At 56.4% G+C, this 26,471-nt stretch overlaps 1 protein-coding gene across 4 annotated transcripts; it reads left to right on the forward strand.

The window, feature by feature from the left end:
• Positions 1–25,510, forward strand: NUP88 (nucleoporin 88). Of its 4 annotated transcripts, XM_023244632.2 has the most exons (17): positions 5–350; positions 2,249–2,418; positions 3,172–3,297; positions 6,353–6,439; positions 9,040–9,216; positions 12,509–12,695; positions 13,132–13,279; positions 16,189–16,287; positions 20,585–20,675; positions 22,037–22,138; positions 23,629–23,787; positions 23,998–24,123; positions 24,206–24,271; positions 24,373–24,453; positions 24,674–24,800; positions 24,902–25,020; positions 25,272–25,510. In XM_023244632.2, exons 1-17 carry the CDS (start codon positions 54–56, stop codon positions 25,333–25,335), a joined length of 2,226 nt encoding a protein of 741 aa, XP_023100400.1. In that variant the 5' UTR covers positions 5–53; the 3' UTR covers positions 25,336–25,510. The 4 variants fall into 4 exon arrangements, with proteins under 4 accessions (XP_044900427.1, XP_023100401.1, XP_044900426.1 ...); XM_023244633.2 differs by lacking the exon at positions 22,037–22,138 and having other exon boundaries at positions 3–350; XM_045044491.1 differs by lacking the exon at positions 16,189–16,287 and having other exon boundaries at positions 4–350.
• The last annotated feature ends 961 nt before the right edge of the window (positions 25,511–26,471 follow it).

Genomic DNA, 26,471 nt, shown 5'->3' on the forward strand with positions numbered 1-26,471 from the left:
GCTGCGCTCTGCGGCGCGCGGAGCGACTGGGGAGACGAGCGCAGGGGGCCAAGATGGCGGCAGCCGAGGGGCCCGCGGGCGACGGGGAGCCGTGGCAGTCCTGGCTTCCCAACCACGCCGTGTTCTTGCGGCTCCGCGAGGGGCTGAAGAGCCAGAGCCAGAGCCCGGCCGAAGCCGAGAAGCCGACGTGTTCCCCGTCGCCCTCGTCGCCGCCGCTGCTCACGAGGAACCTGGTGTTGGGCCTGGGCGGAGAGCTCTTCCTGTGGGACGCGGACGACAGCTCCTTCCTGGTGGTCCGGCTGCGGGGCCTCGGCGGCGGGGGCGAGGAGCCCTCCCTCTCCCAGTACCAGGTACGGCCCTCAGCAGGGGCCTGCCCGGGGTTCGGGTCTCCCGCGCACGCCGGCAGGTGTGCCGACAGGTGTAAGCCCTCGTCCCTTGGGGGGCGCCCAACTGAGAGCGGGAGGCGCCTCTCCTCGTCGTTTTGGCCTCTGGCGGCCTCCCTTTGCGTCTTTGTTCCCTCGTCAGAGGCTTACGGTCTCCGACACCGTTAGAGCAACTCATGCTCTGGGGGAGCGTGGGTTCTTGGGGCCCGGGCTCAGGGCAGCGGCCGTGCAAGCCGCCAGGAAAACACCCGCGATGAAGGGGAGCGGAGAGAGCGTGGGGGTGCGGGGGGCGCTTCTCGGGAGGCTGGTTCTGAGAAGCCGGTTCCGCGACGGGACGCCCGCCAGATAATAAGCGTAATCCTGACTCCCTCCTGGGGTTGCGCCGAGCGCCGAGGCAGCGGGTAGACTTGAAAAACCCGGGTTTCGGGTTTTGTGCCTGCCGTGCAGGAGTCCCCTGTGAATTCCTTCTTTTCGCTTCTAGAAGATGAGCTCGTTCCCCAAGTTGGAAGGGAGGGAGTTTTGCTTGTTTCTGATTGTAGCGGACCGCGTGTGAAACTGGGGCTAGACAGAGAGCGGCCCAGACTCGCTGTGGTCAGTCGTTGCAGCGTTTACTTGTAATCACCGGCTTCCCTTCTTTCAAAGATTAAAACACAGAAAACGTGCCGCCTGTTCTACCGCTTGACCTCTGCCCCGAGCCGCTGGCGGACTCTCGCTGATGAGAAATGACTTGGTTTTCACGGGGTGCTCGGCAGGTTTCTGCAGTCCTGAAAACAGGGCACGGGTCTACACAGGCTGACCTGATGGGGGTGCAGAATGCAGGTGGGGAGAGGGACTGCCAGGGGCAGGTTGGAGTTTGGTCGCGAAAAGGGAAATTATGGGGCGCCTGGGTGGTTCGGTGAGTTAAGCGTCTGACTTCAGCTCAGGTCACGATCTCATGGTTCGTGAGTTCAAGCCCCGCGTCGGGCTCTGTGCAGACAGCTCAGAGCCTGGGGGCCTGCTTTGGATTCTGTGTCTTGCGCTCTCTTTGCCCCTCCCCTGCGCGCGTGCGCTCTCTCTCTCTCTCTCTCTCTCTCTCTCTCTCTAACTCTAACTCTAACTCTCTCACTCTCTCAAAAATAAAGCAATTAAAAAAAATTTAGGGATGCCTGGGTGGCTTCAGTCAGTTAAGCGTCCGACTTCGGCTCCTGTCACCATCTCACGGTTTGTGAGTTCGAGCCCCACGTGGGGCTCTGTGCTGACAGCTCTGAGCCTGGACCCTGCTTTGGATTCTGTGTCTCTGCCCCTCCTCCGCCTCCTCCCTCCCTCTCTCTCTCAAAAATAAACATTAAAAAAAATTTTTTTTAAGAAAAGGAGAATTATGCAGAGTATTTATTTTGCAGGGTAGGGAAATGTGGTGCGTTCCTTGTAACATTCCAGTCTCAGTGGTTAAAAATCTTCCATCACGGGGCGCCTGGGTGGCGCAGTCGGTTAAGCGTCCGACTTCAGCCAGGTCACGATCTCACGGTCCGTGAGTTCGAGCCCCGCGTCGGGCTCTGGGCTGATGGCTCAGAGCCTGGAGCCTGTTTCCGATTCTGTGTCTCCCTCTCTCTCTGCCCCTCCCCCGTTCATGCTCTGTCTCTCTCTGTCCCAAAAATAAATAAAAACGTTGAAGAAAAAAAGAAAATTAAAAAAAAAAAATCTTCCATCAGTTAACGGCCCAAGTGTTAGCCGTTATCCAGGCTGCTTCATTGTCCTACAGCAAGTCCTTCGTTAGCTGTGGTGCACAGCTGTAGTGTAGTATAGGGTAACTGTTGTGCTCCCAAGCACCTGCCACGTGTGTTTACCTGGACACGAGCTATTTTGACCAGTTTGCTTTTAATTTCCAGAGGTTGCTTTGCATAAATCCGCCCCTGTTTGAAATCTATCAAGTCCTGTTAAGTCCCACGCAGCAGCATGTGGCACTCATAGGAATGAAAGGACTTACGGTGTTAGAGCTGCCCAAAAGATGGGGGAAGAATTCTGAATTCGAAGGCGGAAAACTAACAGTGAATTGCAGGTAAGTCGTACGTCCACGGAACGTGCGTCTGTGTCTTTTGTCGTACGCGCGGACAGTTGTTCGAGCCCCGTGGTGGTTCAGGTGCATTTTCTGTGCCACGAATCGAACATCGCGGTGTTCCAGCTGGTCTGCGCCTTGGCTGCCTGCTGTCGCGTCTGTGCTCTATGTAAGGTCACGTTTCTTCTGCCCGAACTGTCGAAGCGCTGTCTAATCGGGGTTCCGTTTTCAAGTAGGTAGAAGCAGCATGACGTGTCGAAAGCAGCTGGCGTCTGGGAGTCAGACCGTTTGCTCGTAGTTTGACTGAGTTTAGTTTTGGTGTTTGTGTTTTTCAACAAATCCAGACAAGCGAGAGTCGGACTCAGATTTGTAGAAAAGAATGCAGGCTAGAAACCCCCCCTTTAGCTCCACAGCGCAGAGACCCGGTCCCCGTAAAACGTCCGCTTTCTAAATCCATTTCCTCACTTCTGCAACAGTGATGGTAGTTCCCGAGCAGTTTCTCACAGGGCTCCTGCAGGGGTCAAGTAAGACGTGACACCTAAGATCACGTATAAGGTCATTTTTAGAAAACACTCTGTACTTTAGAAAACCTCTTTATTTCGGTTCTTACTGATATTGACTGAATAGATGCTTTGCTCTCAGCGAGAGTTGAGAGAAATTTGACGGAAAGGACCAAGCGGTAGTAAGATAGATTTCCCTGTAGGTTTCCATTCACGTGCTGCAGAACGTTTTAGGGAGCTGTTGTCCTCGCTTTAGCACCACGCCTGTCGCCGAGAGGTTCTTCACCAGCTCGGCCTCCCTGACTCTGAAGCACGCCGCCTGGTACCCGAGTGAGCTGCTGGACCCCCACGTCGTGCTGCTGACCTCGGACAACGTGATCAGGTACGCTCTGTTTCTCTCTCGGAGCTTTGCGAGGGAGATTCTCTTTCCGCTCGTTGGCTGACAGCTGGGGCTCCACTGAACAGGTGCCGGGACGGCCGACGGCTCTGCCTCGTGGCCCTTGTGACCAGTGTGCAGGCAGGTCGTCTGAACGCCCTCCCCTGCGTGCCGGAGCCACTGCCGCTCTGTCTTGGCGCATCCTGTCCGTCTCCTTTACCGGTCTGCTGGCACGTCCCCTCTCAACGTGTCATCTTGGAGGTCATGTACCATCGGGAAAAGAATACAAGTGGGAGTTGAGAGATTTGAATTCTTGTCCCAACACCGCCTCTGTCTTCGAGATCCGAAATTCTTTTTAGGGGAGCCTCAGTTTCCAATTTTGTAAAATGAGCAGGTTCGATCTGACAGCTTCTAAACGCCCCTCCGGGTTTTGAACTCTACCATCACATGCCCCAGTCCTCCAGAGATTTCTATAACGTTCCCAGTTAACTTTCTGGATCTGCCTCATGTGAAACATTTACTGGGGAGACCCAGCTGATGGGTCCCTCCGGTTTCATTTTTCCTAATCACCGTTTTTAGCTGTGCCTTATCAGCCTCTCCTTCCCTGCTGAATGGTTGATTCCTTTCTGGCCTCTTAGATCTCAGAGCTTTCCAGTCACTTTTAGTCAGTAAAACTTGGTCTGTCCAGTTTAAAACTCTGATGTTCGGTCCACATCAGCAGCGTGTCGTGGCCCCTTCTCACAGGCCCAGACTGGGGCATCTGAAACGGGTGGGGAGGGCCTGGTCTGCTCTGGCTCTTGTTTCTGTCCCCGCACCCTGAGGTGGGGGCGATGTGTAAGGAGGGGCTGCCTCCTGCTTCCTCTGGGTCCAGCTCCTCGGTAGTGGGGGTAGGGAGAATGAGGCAGCTGAGGGAGACAGCTGTCTGTAAAGGGGGTGGGCCTGACCGTGGTCCCCGTTTGGTCCTGTCTGCCACCAGTGACCTCCGTTGACGTGGTAGGCTCCGTGCAGGTGTGTGCATCCCCCCCACTCCCGCCCCCGCCTGGCCCGGGCGGCACTTAGCCTCGGGCCGCTGGTGACGGAGGCGCTCTGTGAGCGGTAGTGCCCTGGGCTCGCTCTCACGGTGGGGCGTACACACACGTACTATCTCCTGCACCCTCAGCGTAACCATTGTGCCCTTTCCTGTGGAGTCATGGGACCTGCCAGGGTCCTTTCCTCTGCCCCCCAAGGGCCACAGGGAACTGAGCACCTGCACCATAGTCCTGACGCTGTTCCAGCCCGGCCCTAGAAATTTCCGTATAGGAAGTAGATACCGTATAGTACTCCCGTGCCACCAGCCCTGGGATGTGAGGTGTCAGGTTCAGCCGAGAATTCCCCAACCTGGTGGCCTGTGGCTCCCGCAGCACGTCTGGCATTCAGCCAGGACGGGAGACACGAGTCTCCCGTTACTACGTACAGGCACCTCTAAGTCTGGCTGAGTGTCGCCCTGCCCACCCGTCTGCCTTGGAAAGCAGGAGGGGCCACCCTCCCTTCACAGAGCTCGTCCTGAACACTGACGGGCTCCTGGTCTTCCTGTCACATGGGCTGGGCAACCGGCTGGGGGCCGGGGTGTGGCCGAGGCCTTTCTCGTGTGACGCCCAGAAGGAGGTATCTGGTCCCAACTGTTGAGGTTCTTTTTAAAATATGGGGTGTTGGGGGCCCCCCGGGCGGCTTAGTCTGTCAGGTGTCTGGCTCAGGTCGTGACCTCATGGTTCGTGAATTTGAGCCCCACGTCGGGCTCTGCACTGAGTGTGGAGTCTGCTTGGCTCGCTCGCTCGCTCTCTCTCTGCCTCTCCCCTGCTCGTGCGTGAACGCACTCTCCCTCACAATAAATGAACGTGTAAAAAATAAATAAGTACGGGGCACCGGTCACTTCCCTTCCCTCCCCCTGTTGACCTCTGGCACAGGCACAGGTCCTTCCTCCCCTGTTGACCTCTGGAGCCTGTGGACGGCTTCGGGGCAACAGGACGCCCCTCGACGCTCCCTTGTGCTTGCTGTCCCTTCCGCTGCCTTCCCTTCTGATGCGTCCCATCTGATATTAGCACGCACCTTGAGGTCAGGAGTGCAGCCAGGAAGACCACCGTGCGTGTGTGGTCGGTTGCACCAGATTTTTGTTGAAAACGTCTGTTAAATGGTATTTCGCTGGTAACAGAGCAAACGGAGTTTAAAACTTCTGAGGGTGGTCGGACGAGGTAAGTGATTGACTCCACATGGGCTTTATAAGGGGTGTTAGATTTCTGATACCGATGTCATTGGCCTTTTGAAAATTCTCCTTTTAACCGTAGCCACACGTGTCGTTGACTTTGTTATTTTAGATTAAAATGATTTTGGCAAAAAAAATTTACAGAAAGCATTTCCGGTCTTATGCTCTGCTTGAGAAAGTAGGGACGACGTGGTGCTGCGTCTCGTCCAGCAACGCGGGTAGTTGGGGGCTGGGCGTCCCTCCCTCTGCGCCCGGTGGGCGTACAGGGGGCGGCGGGATGTGGCTGCAGAGTCGGGGTGCGCGCGCGGGGGTGCTGGTGCACTTGGGGCAGTTGGGGGGACGCTGGGACGAGGTGAGTGTGCCTGCGGACTCGGGGTAGATCCAGACCCGTGACGGGGTGCGGCGGGCTCATAGGGCTTCGGGGGCGCGAGAGGGTGTTTGTGCAAGGCCCACGGACACAGGCGAAGTGGGCTGCTTTGTCAGGGCGAGCACGCCCTTTGGCAAAGAAATGGTTGTAAAAACCAGTAGGAAGATTCTCCGGCAGCGATCAGATGGAGGAGAAGGGCGCTTTTGAGATGAAAGAGTTTTGGGGCACCCGGGGGCTCAGTTGTTGGATTTCAGCTCGGGTCAGGATCTCACGGTCCTTGGGACCGAGCCCCGAGTCCGGCTCCGGGAGGATGGGGAACCTGCTTGGGGTTCTGTCTCTCTCGGCCCCTCCCCCACTCTGCGTGCACGCACTCCATCTCTCTCTCAAAACTTTGAACGTTGTTAAAAAAAAGAAAAGAATTTTAAGTGCGGGCTCTGTGCTCTTCTGTTCGCCAGGATCTACTCTCTCCGTGAGCCTCAGACACCTGTCAAGGTCATTGTGCTTTCAGAAGCGGAAGAGGAGAGCTTGATACTCAATAAAGGGTGAGTTATTTGTGTCACAAAACAGTTCGTTTATTGGGCTCGTAAGTGCAGTTTTAACAGAGATTATAAGGTTTTCCAGCGGTGACCACACTGCTGGGGACCCGAGGAGTGAGCAGAAGTGGGCGGCAGGACAGAGTGGCTGAGGGTCACGATCGCTGCCAGCTGCTCCCTTCTTGAGAAGGTTCTAGAATGACTGCCTGGCACGGGCTCCCTCCTGTGTCCTGACGGAGGCGATAAGTTATGCCATGGCAGAGGTTCGAGGTCAGAGTGTCGGGCCGCCCGCCTCCCAGACCGTGTACACCCAGAACCTGGAGAGGAAGAGGGAGCCCTTCTGACTCCGGCGCCCACCCGCCCACCCCCCACAGGGGCACGCTCCAGGCTCCCCGACCACCAGCGGTCACCCTTGGAACTCACAAACCCCGTGCCTCTGGCCTCCTGACCGGTCTTTCTGGTGATGACCACACAGGACCGCCCACAGCCTGTGCACGTAGAGTGACGCTTTTAGTAGCTGTATTTTTAGAAGTTCCATTTGGTTCTTTCCACGTCTCCGTGGCGGTCATCTCTAGTAGTCGTGTTTATTCCTGTTTTCCCAACTCTTCGTCCTCTGACTACTTCCTACGTAGCTCTTCGGTGTGTGAACAACGCGGTGGGGCGGGGGCAGCGGGGGTCTAGATCTGTACTGCCCTTGCCCCTGACCAACAGTCTCTGCCTCGCCCCGTGATTGCTGATCTCGGGCTGTGAACTTACGTTTATTGGATCTTAACGTTTGGGAACGTGGAGAGCCCGCGCTGGTGCCCAGTCCCAGGTTGCCGCTGACCTGGGGCTGATTTCACTCTCCGGGAGAGTCTCAGGGTGAGCGTTTCAGCTCAGCGATGTCCGTGTCGGGCAGTCGCTTCTTAAAGCTTCCACCCCCGCGTGGCAGGTACCGGCCTCCGGGACTCGGCAGGTCCCCCCCACCCCCGGGGTCGGGCACCTTCCCTGCCCACGCACTTGTTCCGAGCTCCAGGCCCTGGGTTCTGATCTCCGCCCTGCCGCGTGTTCACTGTGGCGCACGCCGGCCGTTCAGCGGCCCCGAGCCTCGTGTCCGTGTTGCGTGAATATAAAGTAGAATCACGGCGCTTTCTACTAGGATCGCCGTACAGGATGGACGAGGTGATGCATAAAAGTGCGTAGCCTGGGTCCTGGCACGGGGTTGGCACTCACTCATCGACAGCTGCTGTCCTCATGGGGAACACGCCTGCATTTATTAAGCTCTTGGTAACTTTTGACGGCCAGGGGTCACTGAAGTCTCTGACTTCCGTGTCTGTTGTCCCTTCATTGTCCTGGTCATTTAGTTGAACGCAGGCTGTTCTTCTGATTTGGGGCTTCCTCATTTTTTTTCCCTGCCTCCTGACACCATATACCTTTCCACGCGATAAACTCACACGTGGTGGTTGCAGCACAACAAAGTGACGTCGCTCCTCCAACCGTATGAGTTCGTTCTACCCGCACTTAGTAACCCTGTATTGAACTGGAGTCTCCTCGGATAACCCGTCATACTGAACTTTAAAATACGAAGTCGCATGTTTTGTCATTTGTTTTTCCTGGTGATAAAGATAATATGTGTTTATTGTAGAAAATTGGGGAAACCTACAGAAAAATATTAAGAAAAAGAAACCTTTGTCATCTCGTATAGTTTCTCCTTGACGTGGCAGCCAGAGCGACACTTTGGGTATAAAGCAGGTCATTCCGTCCTATTCTTTTTTTTTTTCAACGTTTACTTCTTTTCGAGGGAGAGAGAGCACAAGTAGAGGAGGGACAGAGAGAGACGGAGACACAGAATCTGAAGCGGGCTCCAGGCCCCGAGCTGTCAGCACAGAGCCCTAAGTGGGGCTTGAACTCACGAACTGTGAGATCATGACCTGAGCCGAAGTCGGACGCTGAACCGACTGAGCCCCCCAGGCGCCCTTCATTCTGCTTTATTCTTGACCGCAACCCACAGGATGTCCCCTCCAGTTTCTTTCTCCCTCTGTGTCCCGGTTCTGAGCTCGGCCTCCTCGCTGTTCATTCCTCAGACAACATGCACCCCCTGCCCATGTGGCCGCTGACGCCTCCCCTCCTTCCTTTGAATCCGTGCTCAGACATCACCGCGTCAGGGTCCTTCCCAGGCAGCCCAGCCCGAGGCAGCCCCCCTCCCCAACTTCATTTTTCTTGACAATGTCATTTTCTGGCTTTGTGCTGCGTGTTCCTTTCTGCGTGTGCCCTGCGTGTCTCACTGGAGGGCGGGGCCTTGGTTGAAGTCACTCGTGGGTCCCCAGCACCCCGTGACAGCGTGGGGCCCGGGACGCAGGGCCGATGCGAAGGAGATACTTGTGGGGTGAACGTGTCCCTCTGCTCAGCGTTTGCTTCCTGTTTCTCTCTGTGTGTGCGTGTATCTGTCCTGTTTGTGTGTCTGTATGCTTAAACTAAGAGGAAACGGGGTATAATTTCGTGTTTCTGTCGTTTAATTGTGCTCTATTTTGTGTCCTCTGTCGAGTGCAAACTCCATCCCCATCTCCTGTTAGCAGACGTTTCGTTTTCATTCTTGTTTTTGACCCATCGGTTTTTAAATGTCTTTTCAGAAGGGCATACACTGCGTCTCTGGGCGAGACAGCGGTGGCGTTTGACTTCGGGCCATTGTCAGCGGTCCCGAAGACCATGTTTGGACAGAAAGGCAAAGGTGACATAGTGGGGTACCCGCTGTACATCCTGTACGAGAACGGAGAGACCTTCCTCACGTACGTCAGTCTGGTTCACAGGTGAGTGGGGGGGTGCCGTCCACGGGTGCCCCTCGTGGACCGGCCCGGCCAGACTGGGGTCCGTGGGTGGGTGTCCGTCTCTCGACGTGTGGCAGCCTCTTGATGCTTGCTTTGCGTATCTTGGGGAAAGATGCGTACAGACCGTGTAACCTTTGGTCGCCTCGTATTATTTGGGTCGGTTCTGTAACGTTCTTGGATAATCACCAAAGACTGGATTTGTTTTCACGAAGTCTAAACCACAAAAGTGTCGTGCGTCTCGTGTGAGCCAGGCACTGAGAGGGCAGCTAGTGGTGGGGACCTGCACCCTGGCTGTGAGTCCCCGGACCATGCACGGTGCACGGGCGGGAGGACCCAGAGGAAGGAGAGCGTGCCGCGACTGAAGAAGTCGGGGAGGTTTTCGTGGACAGGGACTGACCTCTAATGAGGATTAACCGAAGGTCAGGGCAGGGCATGACTGCTCTAGTCCCCAGGGCGTGTGTCTCTCGCGGCTCAGTGGTCAGGCTCTCATGGCTGGAGCCGTGGTTTCGGCTGCGGAGCGTTACGTGGTAAAGCCGGAAGTATCTGCCCGGGGGGAAATTGGGGAACGTGGGGTCTTTTCTGTAGGAATAGGGTGGTGGGAAGCCAGTGATGGTTTCTAAACAGAAGGACAGAGCAGACGGTTAGGGACAGAGAGACCCTCTCTGGGGCAGAGAGACATTTAGAGACGCTGCTGCAGACTTTAGGTGACCGTCTACGGGATTGGAACGGGGGCCGTTCCGAAGCAGGGGCAGAAGCGGACACGCTTCCTACGGAGGAAGGGTCCGTAAGACTCCGTTCCCGGTCGGGTTAGGGGGTGAGCCGTGAAGACGAAACTGGGGTCAGGAGGGGCGGCTAGTGGGGGTTGTATTACAGGTGGTCAGTTGGACACAGTAGTGGGCTCATAAAGTGGAAACGGTCCGTGGACAGTTGGAACTAGGGGCCCGGACAGAGAGGATCACCAGTCTGGGTGACGGTCGCAGGCGGGAGAGGGCGAGGATCCTGGGCCTGTTTGTAACCCGAAAGGCGTGAGGCCAGAGGCTAACGGACTTGATTCACTTATGAGTCGTCTGGCCCCCTACGAAGTCAGAAGTCAAGGCCCCGCGAGCAGCAGGTGTGAGTCCTAGGCCTCGGGTGCTGCAAGAGGGTGGGGTGAGCTGGGGGGAGGAGGGTGGCCCCTGGCATCTGAGCTCAGGCTGAGGGATCCGCTGGGTCCCTGCGGGAGCAGAATCACAAAGGGGAGGACGGGGACCTCCGTGGTTGCCGCGGGCGGGGACTCCCTCTCAGCCGCATCCGCCTCCACCTGAACATCCCCTGCTCGGAGTTGGCCGTCGTGGTAACGCTGTCACCTCCCTCCGCCCACGGCCGGCACCCACCTATCCGCACCTCATCACCTGGTCGCCTTCCGCAGCCTCTCGGGTCCAGCCCAGCCCCACATTCTGTTGCCTTTAACCGCGAAAACTCCCTGAGCGCCAACCCCCTTCTCCGTCCTGCTGTCCTTGCTTCGGACCCTCATCTCCTGCCCAGACCCTCGTCCCCTTCAGTCACTGCCCTGAACCCCATCTCAGTCCCCTCGGTGTCACCCCCTCATTGCTGTCAGATTGATCTTAGGAAAGTGAAGCTCTGTCCCTCTTCACATGAACCTCTGCTGACGTTGCCCGGCAGGGAGGCTCTGAGGGCCTTGACGTGTCCTGCCGACTTGTCTTCTGTTGTCTTAGAAAGCGAAGTCTCCTTCCTGCCGGTCCTTGTCGTTCATGCTTCCAGAACTTTCCAGAGCTGCTCCTTAGCTTGGAAGGTTCACCACCCCTTCCCAGAATACACTTTCCCATTGATCTTTTTTTTTTTTTTTTTTAATGTTTATTCGTTTATTTTGAGAGAGAGCAAGCAGACGAGGGGCAGAGGGAGGGAGAGAGGGAGAATCCCCAGCAGGGTCCACGCTGTCAGCACAGAGCCTGACGAACCTTGGGATTGTGACCTGAGCCAAAATCCAGAGTCACACGTTCAACCTTCTCCGCGCCCCCGGGCTTACTTGTGTTTGACGCCTTTCTTACCTCACTCTCTCTGTACCTGGTTCGTTCTCGCATTGTCGAACTTAGCACGTGGTCTTGTAATCCTGGACAAACGTGAATTTGACCGACATCACCGGTTCCTGGGGGTGTCATCCAGCACCCAGTCACTGTAGCTCTAATCCAGTTAAATATTGGGTCCGAGGCCCCGAAGAGCAGTTCCGTTTTGGGAGAAAGTACAGGCTGTCCGTAGTAGTTCCGGCCAGGCGTGGCTCGGTGTGCCCTCGCGTGAGTGTGTGCTGTGAAGCCAAGAGGGCTTGTAACAAGATACTGGGGAGCGCCAGTATTTTCGAGCCAGAAGTTAGAGAGGGGTGTCCGGAGGGGCCCAAAGAGAGCCAGGAGACCGGAGTGCACGCGTGAAGGATGCGGGAGGCAGCCGTGAGCCCACAGTAAATGCACGTCGGGTTGGTGGCCCGTGGACTTAGCAGCTGGGAGCTCTCCTCTGGCCTTTGCAGGAGCGCAGCCTCGCTGGGGTGAGGGAGGCTGGAGCCAGAGTGAGCAGGGGGCACGGCCTCTGGGCCTCTGCCCCGGGGACTCTGCGCTGAGCGACTGCTGCGGAGGCATCCTGGGGGGCGGGGCAGTGTTGAGCCGCATCTCTGCTCTGGACACCAGTAAGCACCCTCCCGCCCCCGCCTCCCTGGTCGTGACAACCAGAAATGTCTTCAGACGTTGTCAGCGTCCCCTTGCGCACAAAGTTACCTCCAGTTGAGAGGCACCAGGGAGACGGAAGTCCAGGGGAAAGTGAGACGTGGAGACATCAGGAGTACCAGTGCCATGGAATTTTCTGTTTCTGTTTTTTCTTAAAGCTTCTGGTTTCGTTTCTTTTCTTTTCTTTTTTCTTTTCTTTTCTTTTTTCTTCTCTTTTTTCTTTTCTTTCTTTTTTTCTTTTCTCTCTCTCTCTCTCTCTCTCTTTCTTTCTTTCTTTTTTCTATGTCTACCTCTGAGAAAGTGGAGGAGGGGGAGGGAGAGAGAGAGAATCCCAAGCAGGCTTTGCACTGTCAGCCTAGAGCCCGATGTGGGGCTCAGTCCTACGAACCTCAAGATCACGACCTGAGCCAAAATCAAGAGTCAGACGCTCAACCGACTGAGGCATCCAGGTGCCCCCGTGGCACTGTGTTTTCAGTTGGGGCCCGGCAGCTGCAGAAAAGGGGTCGCGGTGGCGTGGTTGTCTTCCATCAACCTGTCCGAGTATGTTTTCCCTCTTCCCTCAGCCCCGGGACCGTCGGGAAGCTGCTAGGCCCGCTGCCCATGCACCCTGCGGCAGAGGACAACTACGGCTATGACGCCTGTGCCATCCTCTGTTTGCCCTGCGTCCCCAACATCCTGGTGATTGCCACGGAGTCGGGCATGCTGTACCACTGTGTCGTGCTGGAAGGGGAGGAGGAAGACGAGCAGACGGTGAGCCAGGCCCGTGTCTGCGTTCGCGTCTCCGGCGCCGCGTGTGGTTCCCGGGCCGGCGAGAATGCTCAGGACGCTAGGATTTTCCTTTATGTCTGACACCTCTGTGTCGTTTGGAAATTAGACACCTAGCGTTAGGTGAAGCCCACCTAAAAGTCCACGTGGTGAGACGTTAGAAGGCGCCCACGTGCTCTGTCCACGCTCGGAGTGGCGGGCTTCAGTGACCTCAGTGACAGATACAGAGAACCCACGAATCGCTAAACTGGCTCTTCTCAACTCGGTTTACGACCTTCCAAAAGGAGGGAGGCCTTTTTTCCCTCTTTTGAGAACATTAAGGCCCTGGTGAAAGGGGTGGAATTAAGGAGAATTTCTTCTGTTCCGAACCGTGTGCATTTTCATACGAGCGTGAAGCCTGAAACTGCCGGTTCTCTTACAGTCGGAGACGTCCTGGGACCCCAGGGCCGACCTCGTCCCCTCCCTGTACGTGTTCGAGTGCGTGGAGCTGGAGCTCGCCCTGAAGCTGGCGTCCGGCGAGGATGACCCCTTTGATTCTGACTTCTCTTGTCCCATCAGACTTCACAGAGGTAATGTGCTGGTGGAGTTTACTCCTGTCCCGTCCTGTTTCCACAGAGACGGTCACAGGCCATTCCCGGGCACCTTGGTTTGGGGCCCAGCTGTGCAAAGCCAGCCGCGTTCCGTGGCTTCAGTCACCGCGCTGCACTTGGGTCCAGGAAAGGCTGGGTGTGCTTCCCACATTTTAAGATCGTGGTCTGTGGTCTGTGGTCTGGATCCCCCTGGAGTCAGAATAGTGAACTCTTCCCGGTCCACTCAAAAGTTGGCTTCATGATTCAACTACTTAAACGTATGCAAATAAACTTTAAAACGAACTTTAAAAATCAAACGATAACACGCTCACATTAAGATGGCTCTCTAAAGCCTCTTTCTTCGCTTTAGAGCACATTACGGAGTCTTGTTAGCCCCAGAGCCAGTTTGAATGTTGTCCTTTTTATCTTTTCATTTTATTTTAACTTACCTGGGTTGGTATCTTTCCGGCAACTTACCTCTGTTCGTCCGGGGAGCTTTTGAGTAGATGCTGAGTCGGCGGAAGCCCGTGTTATTGAGACGCCGCGGGGCTGAGTGGAAGGAGCCTGGCGCGTGCTGGGCTTCGCTCGTAGTTGTGACGATGTCAGGCATTCGGTCAGCCCCCCTGCTGTCCGTTTTCTCATCTGGAAGCGGTAGGGGTGACATCCGATGACCTCTGGGGTTCCTCTGACACGAGACCCTGTGACCCTGTGCCCTCCCACCACGCCTCGGAGCCTCCTGTCAGTTTCCTGGGCCCGGTGCAGAGAGAGGGGGGCTCGCCTCTGCCTGGAGGTGGTCCAGCTGTGCGCCTGGTACGGCACAGTCAGGGGTCGTAGTTCCTGCGCGGCAGACCGGCGTAGGGAGCTCACCGAGCGTGTCTCGCGGATCCGTATCCACAGAGGTGTAGTCTGTGTGGTCTCTGAACTTCACTTTAGGGCTGAGGAGACTGAGACCCAGTGACGTAGGCGACAAATTCACTGGTTTCCTTATGAAGGTACGTAATGTCTTTGGGAAATCTTTTTTTTTTTTTTTATTTTGAGAGAGAGCGAGCACATACGTGCGCAAGTGGGATAGGGGCCGAGAGAAAATCCCAGACAGGCTCCAGCTGTCAGCACAGAGCCCGACGCGGGGCTCAAGCTCACGAACCGCGAGACCATGACCTGAGCAGATGTCCGACACTTAACCCACTGACCCACCCAGGCGCCCCTCTTTGGGAAATCTTAAACATAGGCATTTTTATCTTCTAATGAGAGTTAATTATTTTCACATCTGTGAAACTCATAAACCGACCTGTTCGTGTTTTTATTTAGGGCACCTTCCAATCATTGAAACATGCCCAGATTTTTATTGACATGAGTGGATGACCACCATGTGAGAGGGACGCCTGGCAAATTCCTACTTCAGTTACTAACATTGCCTTTTTCTGTAACAGATTTCTTTTACTTCCCAATATTGAGGTTTTTCTATTAATGTCAGCACCACAGGCACATCTCGAAAAGTCGTTGGAAACAGTAGTAGACCTAATGAGAGGATTTGAACCTGAATGAGCAGCAAGTGTGGGCAGAAAAAAGGAAACTTTTTAGTATTTTATTGTTCAGAGAGAGGATCGCCATAGACCAGGAGTTTTAAAACTCTTCGTGGCACAATGCTGTTTTCAGAACCCCAACGTGTAAAATAGAAAAGAAAAACTAGTATTTCCTTTACGATATTTATGAACCACAAAGTTAAAGTGAGGCTCTTAGAAGGAAGGGAGTTTCATTTAGGGGTTTATGGATGACAGTTGCATCTTAAATTAGCTTTCGCGTGTAAATTATTTCTGTATCTTGTTTTGGTTGCTTAATGTTTTAGAAGTACTGAGTCACAGAGATAAATATTCAGAAGTAAAGTGTCCAGAACTCATCTTTTAGTCTCATGTAGTCTCACTAATACTAGGGGTCAAGAGAAGTATAGAAGTTTTCATTAAAATTCCATAACGGTTCCTCGTATTTCTTAGTACGAATATAAAGGACTGTCGGGGCGCCCGAGTGGGCCGGTCAGTTAAGCGTCTGAGTCTTGATTTTGGTTCAGGTCATGATCCCAGGGTCATGGGATCGAGCCCCCTGTTGGGTTCTGTGCCGAACTTGGAGACTGCTTGGGATTCTCCTCCTCCCTTTCCTCCCACATCCCCCTCCTTGCCAGTGCTCTCGCGTGTACGCTCGCTCCCTCTCGCCGCCTCTAGAATGAATGAGTGAATGTCAAACGAGAATTATAGCAAGGAAAAAAATTTACTTGGGGTGCCTGGCTGGCTTGATCGGACTTGATTGTGACTTTTGGTTCAGGGTTGTGAGTTCGAGCCCCACGTTGGGAGTAAAGGTTACTTAAGGGGAAAAAAAGAGAATCGTATCCAAACTTGAACGTAAAGACTGTAAGTCCGCGTTATCAAGACAAGTAAGACTTGGCATTTCCCAGCTGCCTGGACGCACCGTGATGACAGTTCGCCCCGCAGCCGCGGCTGGGCCTCTGACCCGCTCGTGCGCTTGCTTGCACAGGTTCGCGTGGGTCGGTGATGCCAGCACAGGTGTTGTCCGGAGCCGTGACTTTCTCAGGCACCGTGTTGTCCTGAGAACGAGAGCTATAAATGCGTGTGCTGAGGGGGACGGACAGGTAGCCGGTGGTGGTGTTTTGCTGAACTCTCCTGTGAAGGTTTAGAAGTGACGTTTGGGTTGTGTTCATGACTTTGAAAAATACTTCAAATACATTTGAAAGTTGAATTCCAGTTTTAAAACGTCAGATCCCTGCTGTGGTAGCATCGCATGCAGGTCCCGTCGCCTTCTGTCACTTCGTGGACCGGTGCGTTTGCGGGCTGCCGGGGTGGGTGCCTAAGACCCATTTTCTAACGCGGCCTGTACTCCGTTCGCGACTCCGTTTGCAGATCCCAAGTGTCCCTCGAGGTACCACTGCACTCACGAAGCCGGCGTCCACAGTGTCGGGCTGACTTGGATTCATAAGCTTCACAAATTTCTCGGGTCAGGTGAGTCCTCTGAGCCTTTTGGTATGTTTCCCAGATTCTGTCGAAAAGTCGTTTACAGTAGAAAAGTAATAGAGAAAATAGTGAAACCAAAGACTGTCACTGGAAAACGTCAACAAGACAGACAGACCTTTGGCGAGACCAACCCCGCGAGGAGACGCTACCGCTGACCTCACGGTGATGGTGTTCAAGGTTATGACGGGGAACCGTGAACAGCTCCGCGCCACGTAGGGCCCCAAGGCGAGACGGACTCGTCCCTACGAAGACAGACTACCGACACCGACTCAAAAACCAGAACGTGAGCACAGACCTGTAACCAGTGAAGAGATCGAAACAGCAATCAACTACCTGAAGAGAGCAGCTCAGGACAATGAGCTCTAAAAGTTCCGCATTTAAAGAAACCAGTTCCCGACAGGCTCTTCCAAAAACAGGAGGGAGAGGAAGCACCCCCCGCCTCGCTCGTGGAGGTCACTGCTCCCCCGACACCAACATGAGACAGGTGTGCAAGGACAGGAAACCGCAGACACACACCCCTCACGAACACAGATGCAAAAAATCCTCAACAGAACGCTTGCAAACCGAATCCGGTGACGGACAAAAAGGACGGCGGCCCAGGACTCCGTGGGATTTATCCCGGGAACGCGAGGTTGGATTCTCATCCAGAAATCCATCAGCGTAGGACGCCGCACGAGTAGAGGACATAAGCTGCATCATCGTCTCAGCAGACAGAAGAGGCGTCTAAGGAGAGGCAGCCTTTCCTGGTCCCAACATTCAGCAAACGAGTAATGACAAGTTCCTCAGGCTGCTCGGGCGTCTACGGAAGACCCACAGCCAGCCCCGTGTTTGACGGGCAAGGGCCCAAGTGTTTTCCGTAGCTGTCTTTTGCTGCTGTGAGAAGTCACCGTGAACTCAGCGGGCCGCAACAGTGCGGATTTATTACCTCACAGCTCTCTCGGTTAGGGGTGCTGGGATGGCCTCCCTTTCTGGAGACTCTGGGAGAGACCCCATCCCTAGCCTTGTCCAGTCTCCCCGGCCTTCCCTTGCCCAGAGTCCCCTTCCTCCGGCTGCGAAGTTAGCAGGGGGCGCGGGGGCGAGTAGAGTCCTTCTTTCCTTTTCTGCTTCCCTCTTTCCCTCTTAAGGAAGCTTGTCATAGCATCGGGCCCACCCGGATAACCCATAATGATCTATCTTTGAGACCTCGACGAGCAGCGCTCATTCCATCCGCGGCCTCTCTTCCTCTTTGCCTGTGGCCTGACGATTCACAGGTTCGGGGGATTTGGGTACAGGCCCCGTTGGGGAGTCCGTTGTTCTGTCTAGTCTGTTGCAACCCGTGGCCTCCAAAGATTCACACCTGACCCACGTGCCAAATACACCGACCGTAGCGTCGTTACAGCAACGCGGATGTCAGAGGCTCCTCTAAATCTCGTGAGCTCACAGGTCCCCAGTCCTACCTGAATCTTCTACGTCATCCAACTCAAGTATGTAAAGACTCTATCTTGGGGCAGAGTAGATTCTATCCTGGGGCAGAATTCCTCTCCCTGGACCTCGAAACTAGAAAACAAGTTCTCTGTTCCCAGACCACAGTGGTGGGACAGGCATACGTATCATTTCCAGACATTTCAGGTCAGAAGGGGAGAAAACGGAAAGGAAACCGCAACCACAGGTCCCACGCAGTTTCAGAACTCAAATTCTAGTAGGTTTCAAGGCTTGGCGATAGTCCTCCAGGCTGGCACTGTTGCCCTCTGAGTAAACCTTCATCTTTTCCAGAAAGGTAGCACTTACCTATGGTAGAGTGGTTTATTACCCAGCTTTCTGCCTGCAGAATTTTGGGGGTAGAACAGCCTTTTCTCATCATCTCTGTGACCCTTTCAGTCTGAGGCAAGCAGCGTTTATGTGGCTACAAATTCTGAAGAACCTTTTTGGGTCCCCTTGTGTATATCGCAAGAAGTCCATTCACCCACAGGCCTTTCCGGGGGCATCCTGTCTCTATTTTGGGTTCTCCTCACGTGGCCACAGGATCAGTCACGCTCCTAATCTCTTCGGAGAGCCCTTGTGTGACTGGACATTCAGACCTTTTGATCTTTCTGAGGTATGAGTACATCAGTGGCTTTTTCCTCTAAAGTATGATGTCCTAACAGTGAATCTCTTAATTTTAGTATCTTTTGCCGTTCAGATAGATGGAGAATTTCCTAACTCATCAAATCTTTGGGGTTTTTGTAAAAACCCAGTTGTATTTTTTCTGACATTTTACTGCGATTGGCCCAATGAAACCAGGACACGTGGCCAGGGTTTTGCTTGGAAACCTCAGCTGAAACCACACGTTCCCCTCAAGATCCAAGAGGACACCGCTCCTGCCGCTTGCATTCAACGGAATGGAGGTGCCAGGCAAGGAAATTAGCCAAGAAAGTGAAATAAAAGGCATCAGGATTAGAAAGGAAGAATGAAAACGCTCTTCTCTAAAAACACGATCTTTTACATAGTGAGTCATAGGACACCCGTTGGAAAAGGATCTATACCAATAAGTGAGTCCAGAGCGGTTGCAGAACCCAGGAGCACTGTACAAGTATCAGTTCTGTTTCTGCGCACTAGCAGTAACCCAAAAGGAAATTAAGGAAATGATCCCGTTGGTAATAGCATCAAAACACACAAAATAAGACTTAACTTTAACGAGAGTATAAAACGTACACTTTTAAGACTATAAAACGTTACTGAAACAAATAAACCTCCCATCTTCGTGGATCAGAAAAGTTAATACCGTTAAATGGCAGTCTTCCCCAGATCGATGTGCAGATCCGGTGCCAGCCTGTCAGAATTCTAGCTAGCTTTGCACAAATGGACGAGCTGACCCTAAAATTCATTTGGGATTCTACAGACCTAGAATAGCGCAAACAGTCTTGACAAACAAGAACCAAGTTGCAGGACCCACACTTCCCTATTTCAAGGCTCCTTACAGAAGGTACGCCAATCCAGTGTGATGCTGACACAAGCATACACGTGTAGGTGACGGCATGGGACCGGGAGTCCAGTTGGTTTCCACGAGGGTGCCAGGACACATCAGCGTGGAAAGAAGTCTTTTTAAGAAGCGGTGCTGGGACCAGGGTGCGTGTACACACACGAGAATGAAATGGGACCCCTGCCTCACACCATAACAAAAATGACTCAAAAGGGATCAAAGACCTGAAAATAAGACCTAACCCTGTAGAACTCTCAGAAGAAAACACGATCACAAGAGTGCAAAGGTAGTCCTCGGAATGGGAGTGAATATTTGCAAATCGTGTCCGGTCACGGACTTGAGTCTAGAACGTGAAAGAACTCTTAGAACTCAGTAATCAGTTAAAGAGCCCAGTTTGAAAAACGGACAAAGGAGTTGAATAGAGATTGTTCCTTTGATGAGGTACACAGAGTTAAGCCCACGAAAACGTTCAACATCACTGGTCATGAAACAAGATGCCACAAAACCACCTTATGCCCATTAAAGCAGCTAAAAGCAAAGATGACGGTAACCAGTGTCGTCGGTGCGGTGTTTATGGAAACGTAAGACGTCCCAGCCCTTTGGGCAAACGGTGTGGCGGTTCCTCGGGTGATCAAACCTCCAGTTATGGCGTGACCTCTGCCCAGCGCACATCCATGAGAAGTGGGCACGTACGTCCACACGAACACTTGTAAACGAATGTTCACGGCAGCATTACTCCTCAGAGCCAGATGATCACCCCGAGTACACAGCCGTCTATCCGACGGCATATCGTGCAACATGGATGGGCCCGAAAACGTGCTGAGTGGAGGCAGCCAGGCCCAGACAAGGACACGTGTGATGCGATTTACGTGACGTGTGCAGGGTGGGCGGGTCCGCAGGGACAAAGCGGATTGGTGGTGGCCGCCCGGGGCCGGGCCAGCGGCAGAGCCAAGGGCTTCCTTCTGGGTAGCGAGAGGTTCTGAAACTTCCGTGGCGACGCTTGTACAGTTCTTACAACGCACTAAACTCCCACGGAATTCCACCCTTTAAACGGATGGGTTGTGTGCATTGTGAACTGCATTCGAGCAGCTGTTGTGAGACGCCCGGTGTGGGCGAGGAAGGGACGGGATGGGAGTGTCCCCTCGGGGCACACGGCCGACCGAGGAAAACGCACTCCCCTCGGGCTGAAGCCGAGCCCCGCCGTGGGAAGCAGGTGTCTGCAGCGGGAAGGCGTCGTGCTTGGGGAGCAGCGGCCCGGGACGGGGTCCGGGACGAAGCCTTCGCTGCATTTAACTTGCAGACCTGTGTCCGCGCGTCAGTCACTTGTGTGTGTCTGCGCCTTTGCAGATGAGGAGGACAAGGACAGCCTCCAGGAGCTCGCTGCGGAACAGAAGTGCTTTGTGGAGCACATCCTGTGTACGAAGCCGCTGCCCTGCAGGTGAGGACCCGCCCTCGTCGCCCACCGGTCCGACTCTGCCTGGAGGGCGTTGTGACCCCGACTTCCCGTCCGGTCTTCAGAGGGGCCTTCTCTGCCCAGCGCGTGTTAAGGTCGCCGTTTGTGTTTGGAGAACGTGCGGTCGGTCAGGGCAGAGCCCGGGTCTGCGTGCGTCACGGTGCGCTGTTGGCCTCGTGTCTGCGATACCGTTTCTATGGACCGACGGACAGTAAACATTCAGTGAACAGAGGAAAGGGAAGAACCTAGAGTGACTGCCGTGGGTCTACAGGGGTACCTGCCTCTGCGTGGTGCCCTCTGGACATTTGGGCCACAGGAGGAGGGTGGACCTGGGAAGAGGGAAGGTGTGGAGGGGGGCGTGCGGAGGGGTCCGTTCCTGCAGGGTGGCCCAGTGGAGGGGGACGCTCCTGCAGGGCGGCCAGAGAGCCGGGCAGGGGGAGGAGAGCAGGGCTGAGGGTCTGCAGCGGCCTTGCTCAGCAACGGTGAGGCAGCCGGAGGAGCTGGGCCGAGGGGGTGCTGGGGCTGACCCGGGAGGAGGGAGAGCCTGGACCGGCAGCACGGGGGCTCCCGGAGGACGGCGGCGAGGGCACCCCTGGGGCCGGGGAGGGCGGCCTTGGCACCAGAAGGCGAACGGGTGAAGTGGGTGACGACTCCCATCCGCTCCTCCGACAGGTAAACACGAACGGCCGCTTGGGAGCGGGTCCCTAGACAGGAAATCCGTGAGCGCCGTCAGGGCTGGGACGGCCTTGGCTTCCATTGGGGGGAGGGTACCTTGTGAGCCGGGAGGTCACACGGGGGCCGTCGTCCCCACAGTGGCCTGGCTCTTAGTCACAGGATGCCGTGTGCACTCCTGCGTGTGCAGATCTCAAGCCGGAAAGAGTTTTAACTCCCGGAGTCCCGTCCTCCCGCCCCCCCCCCCCCCAGCCTCACCTCCCCAGAAAGGTGAAAGGGCACCGTGGAAGGAGCTGCAGGGCGGGGTGCTGCGCTAGCACTGCCGCCCGAGGGCAGGGGAGTGGGGAGATCTGAGGGCCTGGGACGCTGTCCCTGCGAGTCCCCAGGTCCGCCCTCCTCCGCCAGGCGGGGACGGGGATGGAGATGGTAGGCTAAGCGATGTGACCCGGGTGCTGGTCTGTGCTCCGGCGCTGTGCAGGGCATCCGGTCAGGGTTGGGTGTCGGCGGGGTTGGATGCCGGCGGGGCAGGCGGCAGGGCCCGGGTGGCGGGCAGGGAGCTGCATGTCAGTTGGCGGGAACCGCCGGGTTTGGGCGAGCCAGATGGCCTCTGGGCTGTTAACTCGGTTTCCAGGTCCCCGCGTCCCTGTAAGTCAGCTGTGGCTGTGTCGTTCCAGGCAGCCGGCACCGATTCGAGGGTTCTGGATCGTCCCAGACATCCTGGGGCCCACGATGATCTGTGTCACCAGCAGCTACGAGTGCCTCATCAGGCCTTTGTTGTAAGTCCGTCCTCGTGCCCACGCGGCTCTCATTCGCTCTGTAGAACCCGCGCAGGGAGCGAGCCTGTCATTCCCACTTGGAGACGCGGGATTCACACCCTGCAGGCGAGAGGGGTGGAGGTTTCTGCTGTCGCTCCCACGCCTGGAAGGACTTATTTTAGGCAGAGACTCGGGAACTTTACTTCCCAGTGTGGAAAAGTGGTAAAATACCGAACTCTGCTGTTCACGTGACTTAGTGGAAATGGCATCCACGCCTTCCCTGTGCCAGGCTCCAGGGTAGCCCGAGCCCCCCGCAAGGACGGCACCGTCCCTTCTGTCCGGGGAGGTGACACCGTGCTTAGGTCGCCGGAACACATCCGCTGGGGCTGTAGACCCGCAGCCTTCTGACCCCCTAGTTTCCCGTCTCCACCGGCCTCGGAGCGACACCAGGGGACGTGAACTCAGCCGGGGGGGGGGGGGGTTTGAAAGTGGCCTCCTGATCCTTCCCTTTGAGGAGCTCCCGTGAAGCTACAAGCACCACTTACTGAAGGTCACCCATGGGTCACAAGCGCGGGAGCAGGAGTCCCGAGGAGCCACCGGAGTGTGGGGCATACGACCCCCTCCCGCCCCCAGTTGCCCCGTGTCGGTGCAGAGCACGGGCTTCTGCGCACAGGCCTCGTTGAGAACACCAGCCCCGCTTGACGTCCTTGGAGGAATCCCCACAATCTCTGAAGGTTGACAGTTATGCCACTTGGAAAGGAAGATAAACAATTCACCATCAGTTTTGTGATTTTTCTACTAAGACTGAAAACGAGCGAGACTAAAGTGGGAAAAAAATCACCTTTTCGCCTTTTACCTCGACACATTTGCTAACACGGTGACACCCCGTCACACCGGGTCCCTTCGGAATGAAACCATCAAGCCCGAAGGGAAAAACCACACATGCGCCGGCTCCCCGGGGACCCAGGTGTCCTTACAGTAGCTCCCGTCCCACAGACGTAAGGATGCTCATCAGGCGCCCGCGGGTGCGTCTGCTCTCCCGCCACCGCCGCTGTGAAGATAATATTCGAGTGAATCTCATTTTTAGGATCAAGTTCAACAGAGCAAATCCAGTATGTACAGCGGTTTTCTGGCCAAATCTGAAATGACACCTAGGAAACGAGTCGTTTATTTTTGTTTGTGACTCCGGTTTACAAACGGCTCTCCCGTCCTTTGCAGAAAGAGTCCCCGATGAATTTATGTTTTTGTGTTGCCTTTGTCAATCCAAACTATTTTTTGGAAAGGTGGAGTGCAGAAATGCTTTGTCAGAGGTCGGTCCTGGTAGAACAGGGACAGCTTTCCCCAGGTGACTCTTCAGGGCAGAAAGCACGCGGTGTCGTCCTGTCACACAAGCAACACTCTCGCCTCCCGTGTTCTCACGGCTCAGGGAGCCGTGGCTCATGCTTCCCTGGGGTCCTCGCCGTAGAGGACACCGCGGGAGATGGCGTCTGACGCACTTCTGTATTTTGCAGAAGCACGGTCCATCCGGTGTCTCCTCCCCTGCTCTGCACCCAGGAAGACAAGGCAGCGGAAGAGTCTCCCCTCCGCATTCTGGCCGAAACCCCGGATTCCTTTGAAAAGCACATCAGAAGCATTTTGCAGCGCAGCGTTGCGAATCCGGCGTTTCTGAAGTACGGGATTTGGGGCGTGTGGGTCTGGGGAACGGTCCCGCCCGTTTTCATACTCGCTGTGTGTCGTGTCGTCCGTCCGCTGTCTCGTGCGGCACCTTTCCGCGTGGGCGGGTGGGGGAGCGGGGAGGGGCCGGGGAAGGACGGGAAGGCCGGAAAGGAGGGACGGCGCCCCCCTGGCCTGAGCCCGTGCGGCGGAAACCCCGCTGACAGGTCATGTGACAGAGACGCGGCCCCTCCGCCGGGAGACAGCCTGCAGCTCCTCAGCCGGGCCACGCAGGTGTTCCGGGAGCAGTACGTCCTCAAGCAGGACCTGGCCAAGGAGGAGATCCAGCGCAGGTAGGGTGGCGGCGCAGGGCCCCTGGCGGGTCGCGGCCTCGGCCTGGCCTCCGATCGCACCTCACTTCTCTTGTTCTCGAAGGGTCAGGCTGTTGTGTGACCAGAAGAAGAAACAGCTGGGAGACCTGAGTTACTGTCGGGAGGAGAGGTGAGCGCCGCGGGGGACGCGGGAGCGTGGCTGACACGTGCGACCGCGCGCCGGCTTCCCCATCGGGGTGGACCCCAGGACCCTTGGTTTTCTGCCCTTAGGAAAAGCCTCCGGGAGATGGCGGAGCGCTTGGCCGACAAGTACGAGGAGGCCAAGGAGAAACAGGAGGATCTCACGAACAGGTCGGCGGGTGGTGCCGTCCGGGGCCCCCCCTGTGGTGACTAAGTGCGCGTCCGATCGGGGTTCGGTAAAAACGGGCCCACGGCAGCTGCCGCCTGGCCTCGGAGGCGCGGGGGGGGGGGGGGGACAGGGGGCCCCGTCAGAGGCCACCCGGCTGGGGGCGGGGCCTGGGGCGCGGGGGGTGCCCCGTGTGGCCCAGCCGCCCACCGCCGCCTCCTCCAGGATGCAGACGGTCCTGCACAGCTTCCGCGCCCAGCTCCCCGTCCTGTCCGACAGCGAGCGGGACATGAAGAAGGAGCTGCAGCTGATCCCCGAGCAGCTCCGCCACCTGGGCAACGCCATCAAACAGGTGGGCGAGAGCGCGCGGCGGCTGGCATGCCCCCCCCCCCCCCCGCGACCAGCAAGCGCGCGCGGACCGTGGCCCGACGCGCGTTCTGTTGGGTACTCGAGGTGACCATGAAGAAGGACTACCAGCAGCGGAAGATGGAGAAGGTGCCGAGCCCTCAAAAGCCCACCATCGCCCTGAGCGCCCACCAGCGCAGGTGCATCCAGTCCGTCCTGCGGGAAGAGTAAGTGCCTTCGCCTGACGCGGGGCTGCGGGGCGCCGGCGTGTCCAGCGCTCACCGGCCCGGGAGCCGGGGTCACACGGGCACTGGAGCGCGGGGGACGGATGGGGGTGGGGGGCGGAAGCGGGACTGCTGGCGGTGGCGGGCGCGCTCCCGTCGGAAGCCGCGCACCGGGAATTTCGGCAGAGCGTTTCCGGTGCGCGTGACCCGTTTGCATCCTGCCGAGTCCCTCTAAACGGCCTCCGGTCTTCCAGGGGCGAGCACATCCGAGAGATGGTGAAGCAGATCAACGACATCCGGCACCACGTCACCTTCTGAGCCGCCGCACGCGGATTCACACCGAGGCCGCAGAGTCGGGGCTCAGGCGTGTTTGTGAAACGGACAGGTAGCGTCATCTAATTTGTAAGGCGGCCTTTCAGATGAACTTTGGCTGCGTGATTCACATCTTTCATACTTGTTTTGTAGTTACTGAATAAATGCTTTTATTTAAAAACCGGAATGTGCTTTATATGCACTCAGCGAGGGCCCGGGATGTTTTAAAACTCCCTGGAGACCTTGAGCTGCGCTCTGCCAGCTGCCGTGGGCCACACGGAGTCGTCTCCGAACCTGAGCAAAAACGAGAGCCGCGTTTGAACGTGGGGGCGCCGGGAACGCGACCGCGGGGCCGACCCCGAGCGCCGAAAGGAGGGGACCTCGCGGCGAACGAGGTGGCGGCTTTTTAATTTGAACACGTTCTTCGAGACGCGCCTTCAGTACAAACGGCTCCGCGCAACGTGTGTGGGCTCGGGGCTTGGAGCCGCGGCGCTGAGGCCGCCGCTGGCCCATCGCCTCTGCAGGCAGGATTACCTTTCAGAGCCACACTGGGTCGCACCCCATCCCAGCACGGTCACCGTGGGTCTGTGTTCCGATCGGCGCGGTCCTTCACGCCCGCCGGCGCGTGGAGCTCCGAAAGGTGACCCCGCACCTGCCCAGGGACGGCGGAGCGACACCGGCTGAAAGCCACGCGATGAGGTGGGTCACAGGTAGGAGGCAGGTCAGGTGAGACGCGCGTGAACGTGCGGGCACGGACGGTCGTGCGGCCCGGCCCCCCTCCCTCTGTCCACACGGCTGGTGCCCACCTTCGCCTCAGTTTCCCACTGGACAACACAAAACCCGGCCGAAAGGGGTATCCCGCAAGGGTAGCCTCAGGGTTTCATGCCAGAAAGACTCTCAGTTCGGGTTTTACGGGATGCTTTTCTCGAGGGACTTCGAACAGTTTGCCTGTGCGTCCCTAGACACCACGGGGAGTCCCTGATCCGGGGTCCCCGGCCGGCGCCTCTTCCGGCGAGAAAGGTCCGCAGAGCACCGGTCTCGGCGGCGCGGTTCCCTAGCAGCTTTTCTTCGCGATTACAAATTTCCCGCCTCGTTACTGGTGCCAATTTTAATACCTTGAAATTAGCTGGGGGCGGCTCTTA

Source organism: Felis catus, chromosome E1 (genome assembly GCF_018350175.1).
Source record: "Felis catus isolate Fca126 chromosome E1, F.catus_Fca126_mat1.0, whole genome shotgun sequence".
NCBI lineage: Eukaryota > Metazoa > Chordata > Mammalia > Carnivora > Felidae > Felis > Felis catus.

Bases quoted from the DNA above. Each gene is read 5' to 3' on its own strand.
- NUP88 (XM_023244632.2), top strand. From the start codon at position 54: ATGGCGGCAGCCGAGGGGCCCGCGGGCGACGGGGAGCCGTGGCAGTCC. The intron at 20,676-22,036 runs GTGAGGACCCGC...GTGTCGTTCCAG, and splicing joins ACGAAGCCGCTGCCCTGCAG to GCAGCCGGCACCGATTCGAG. The intron at 25,021-25,271 runs GTAAGTGCCTTC...CCGGTCTTCCAG, and splicing joins CAGTCCGTCCTGCGGGAAGA to GGGCGAGCACATCCGAGAGA.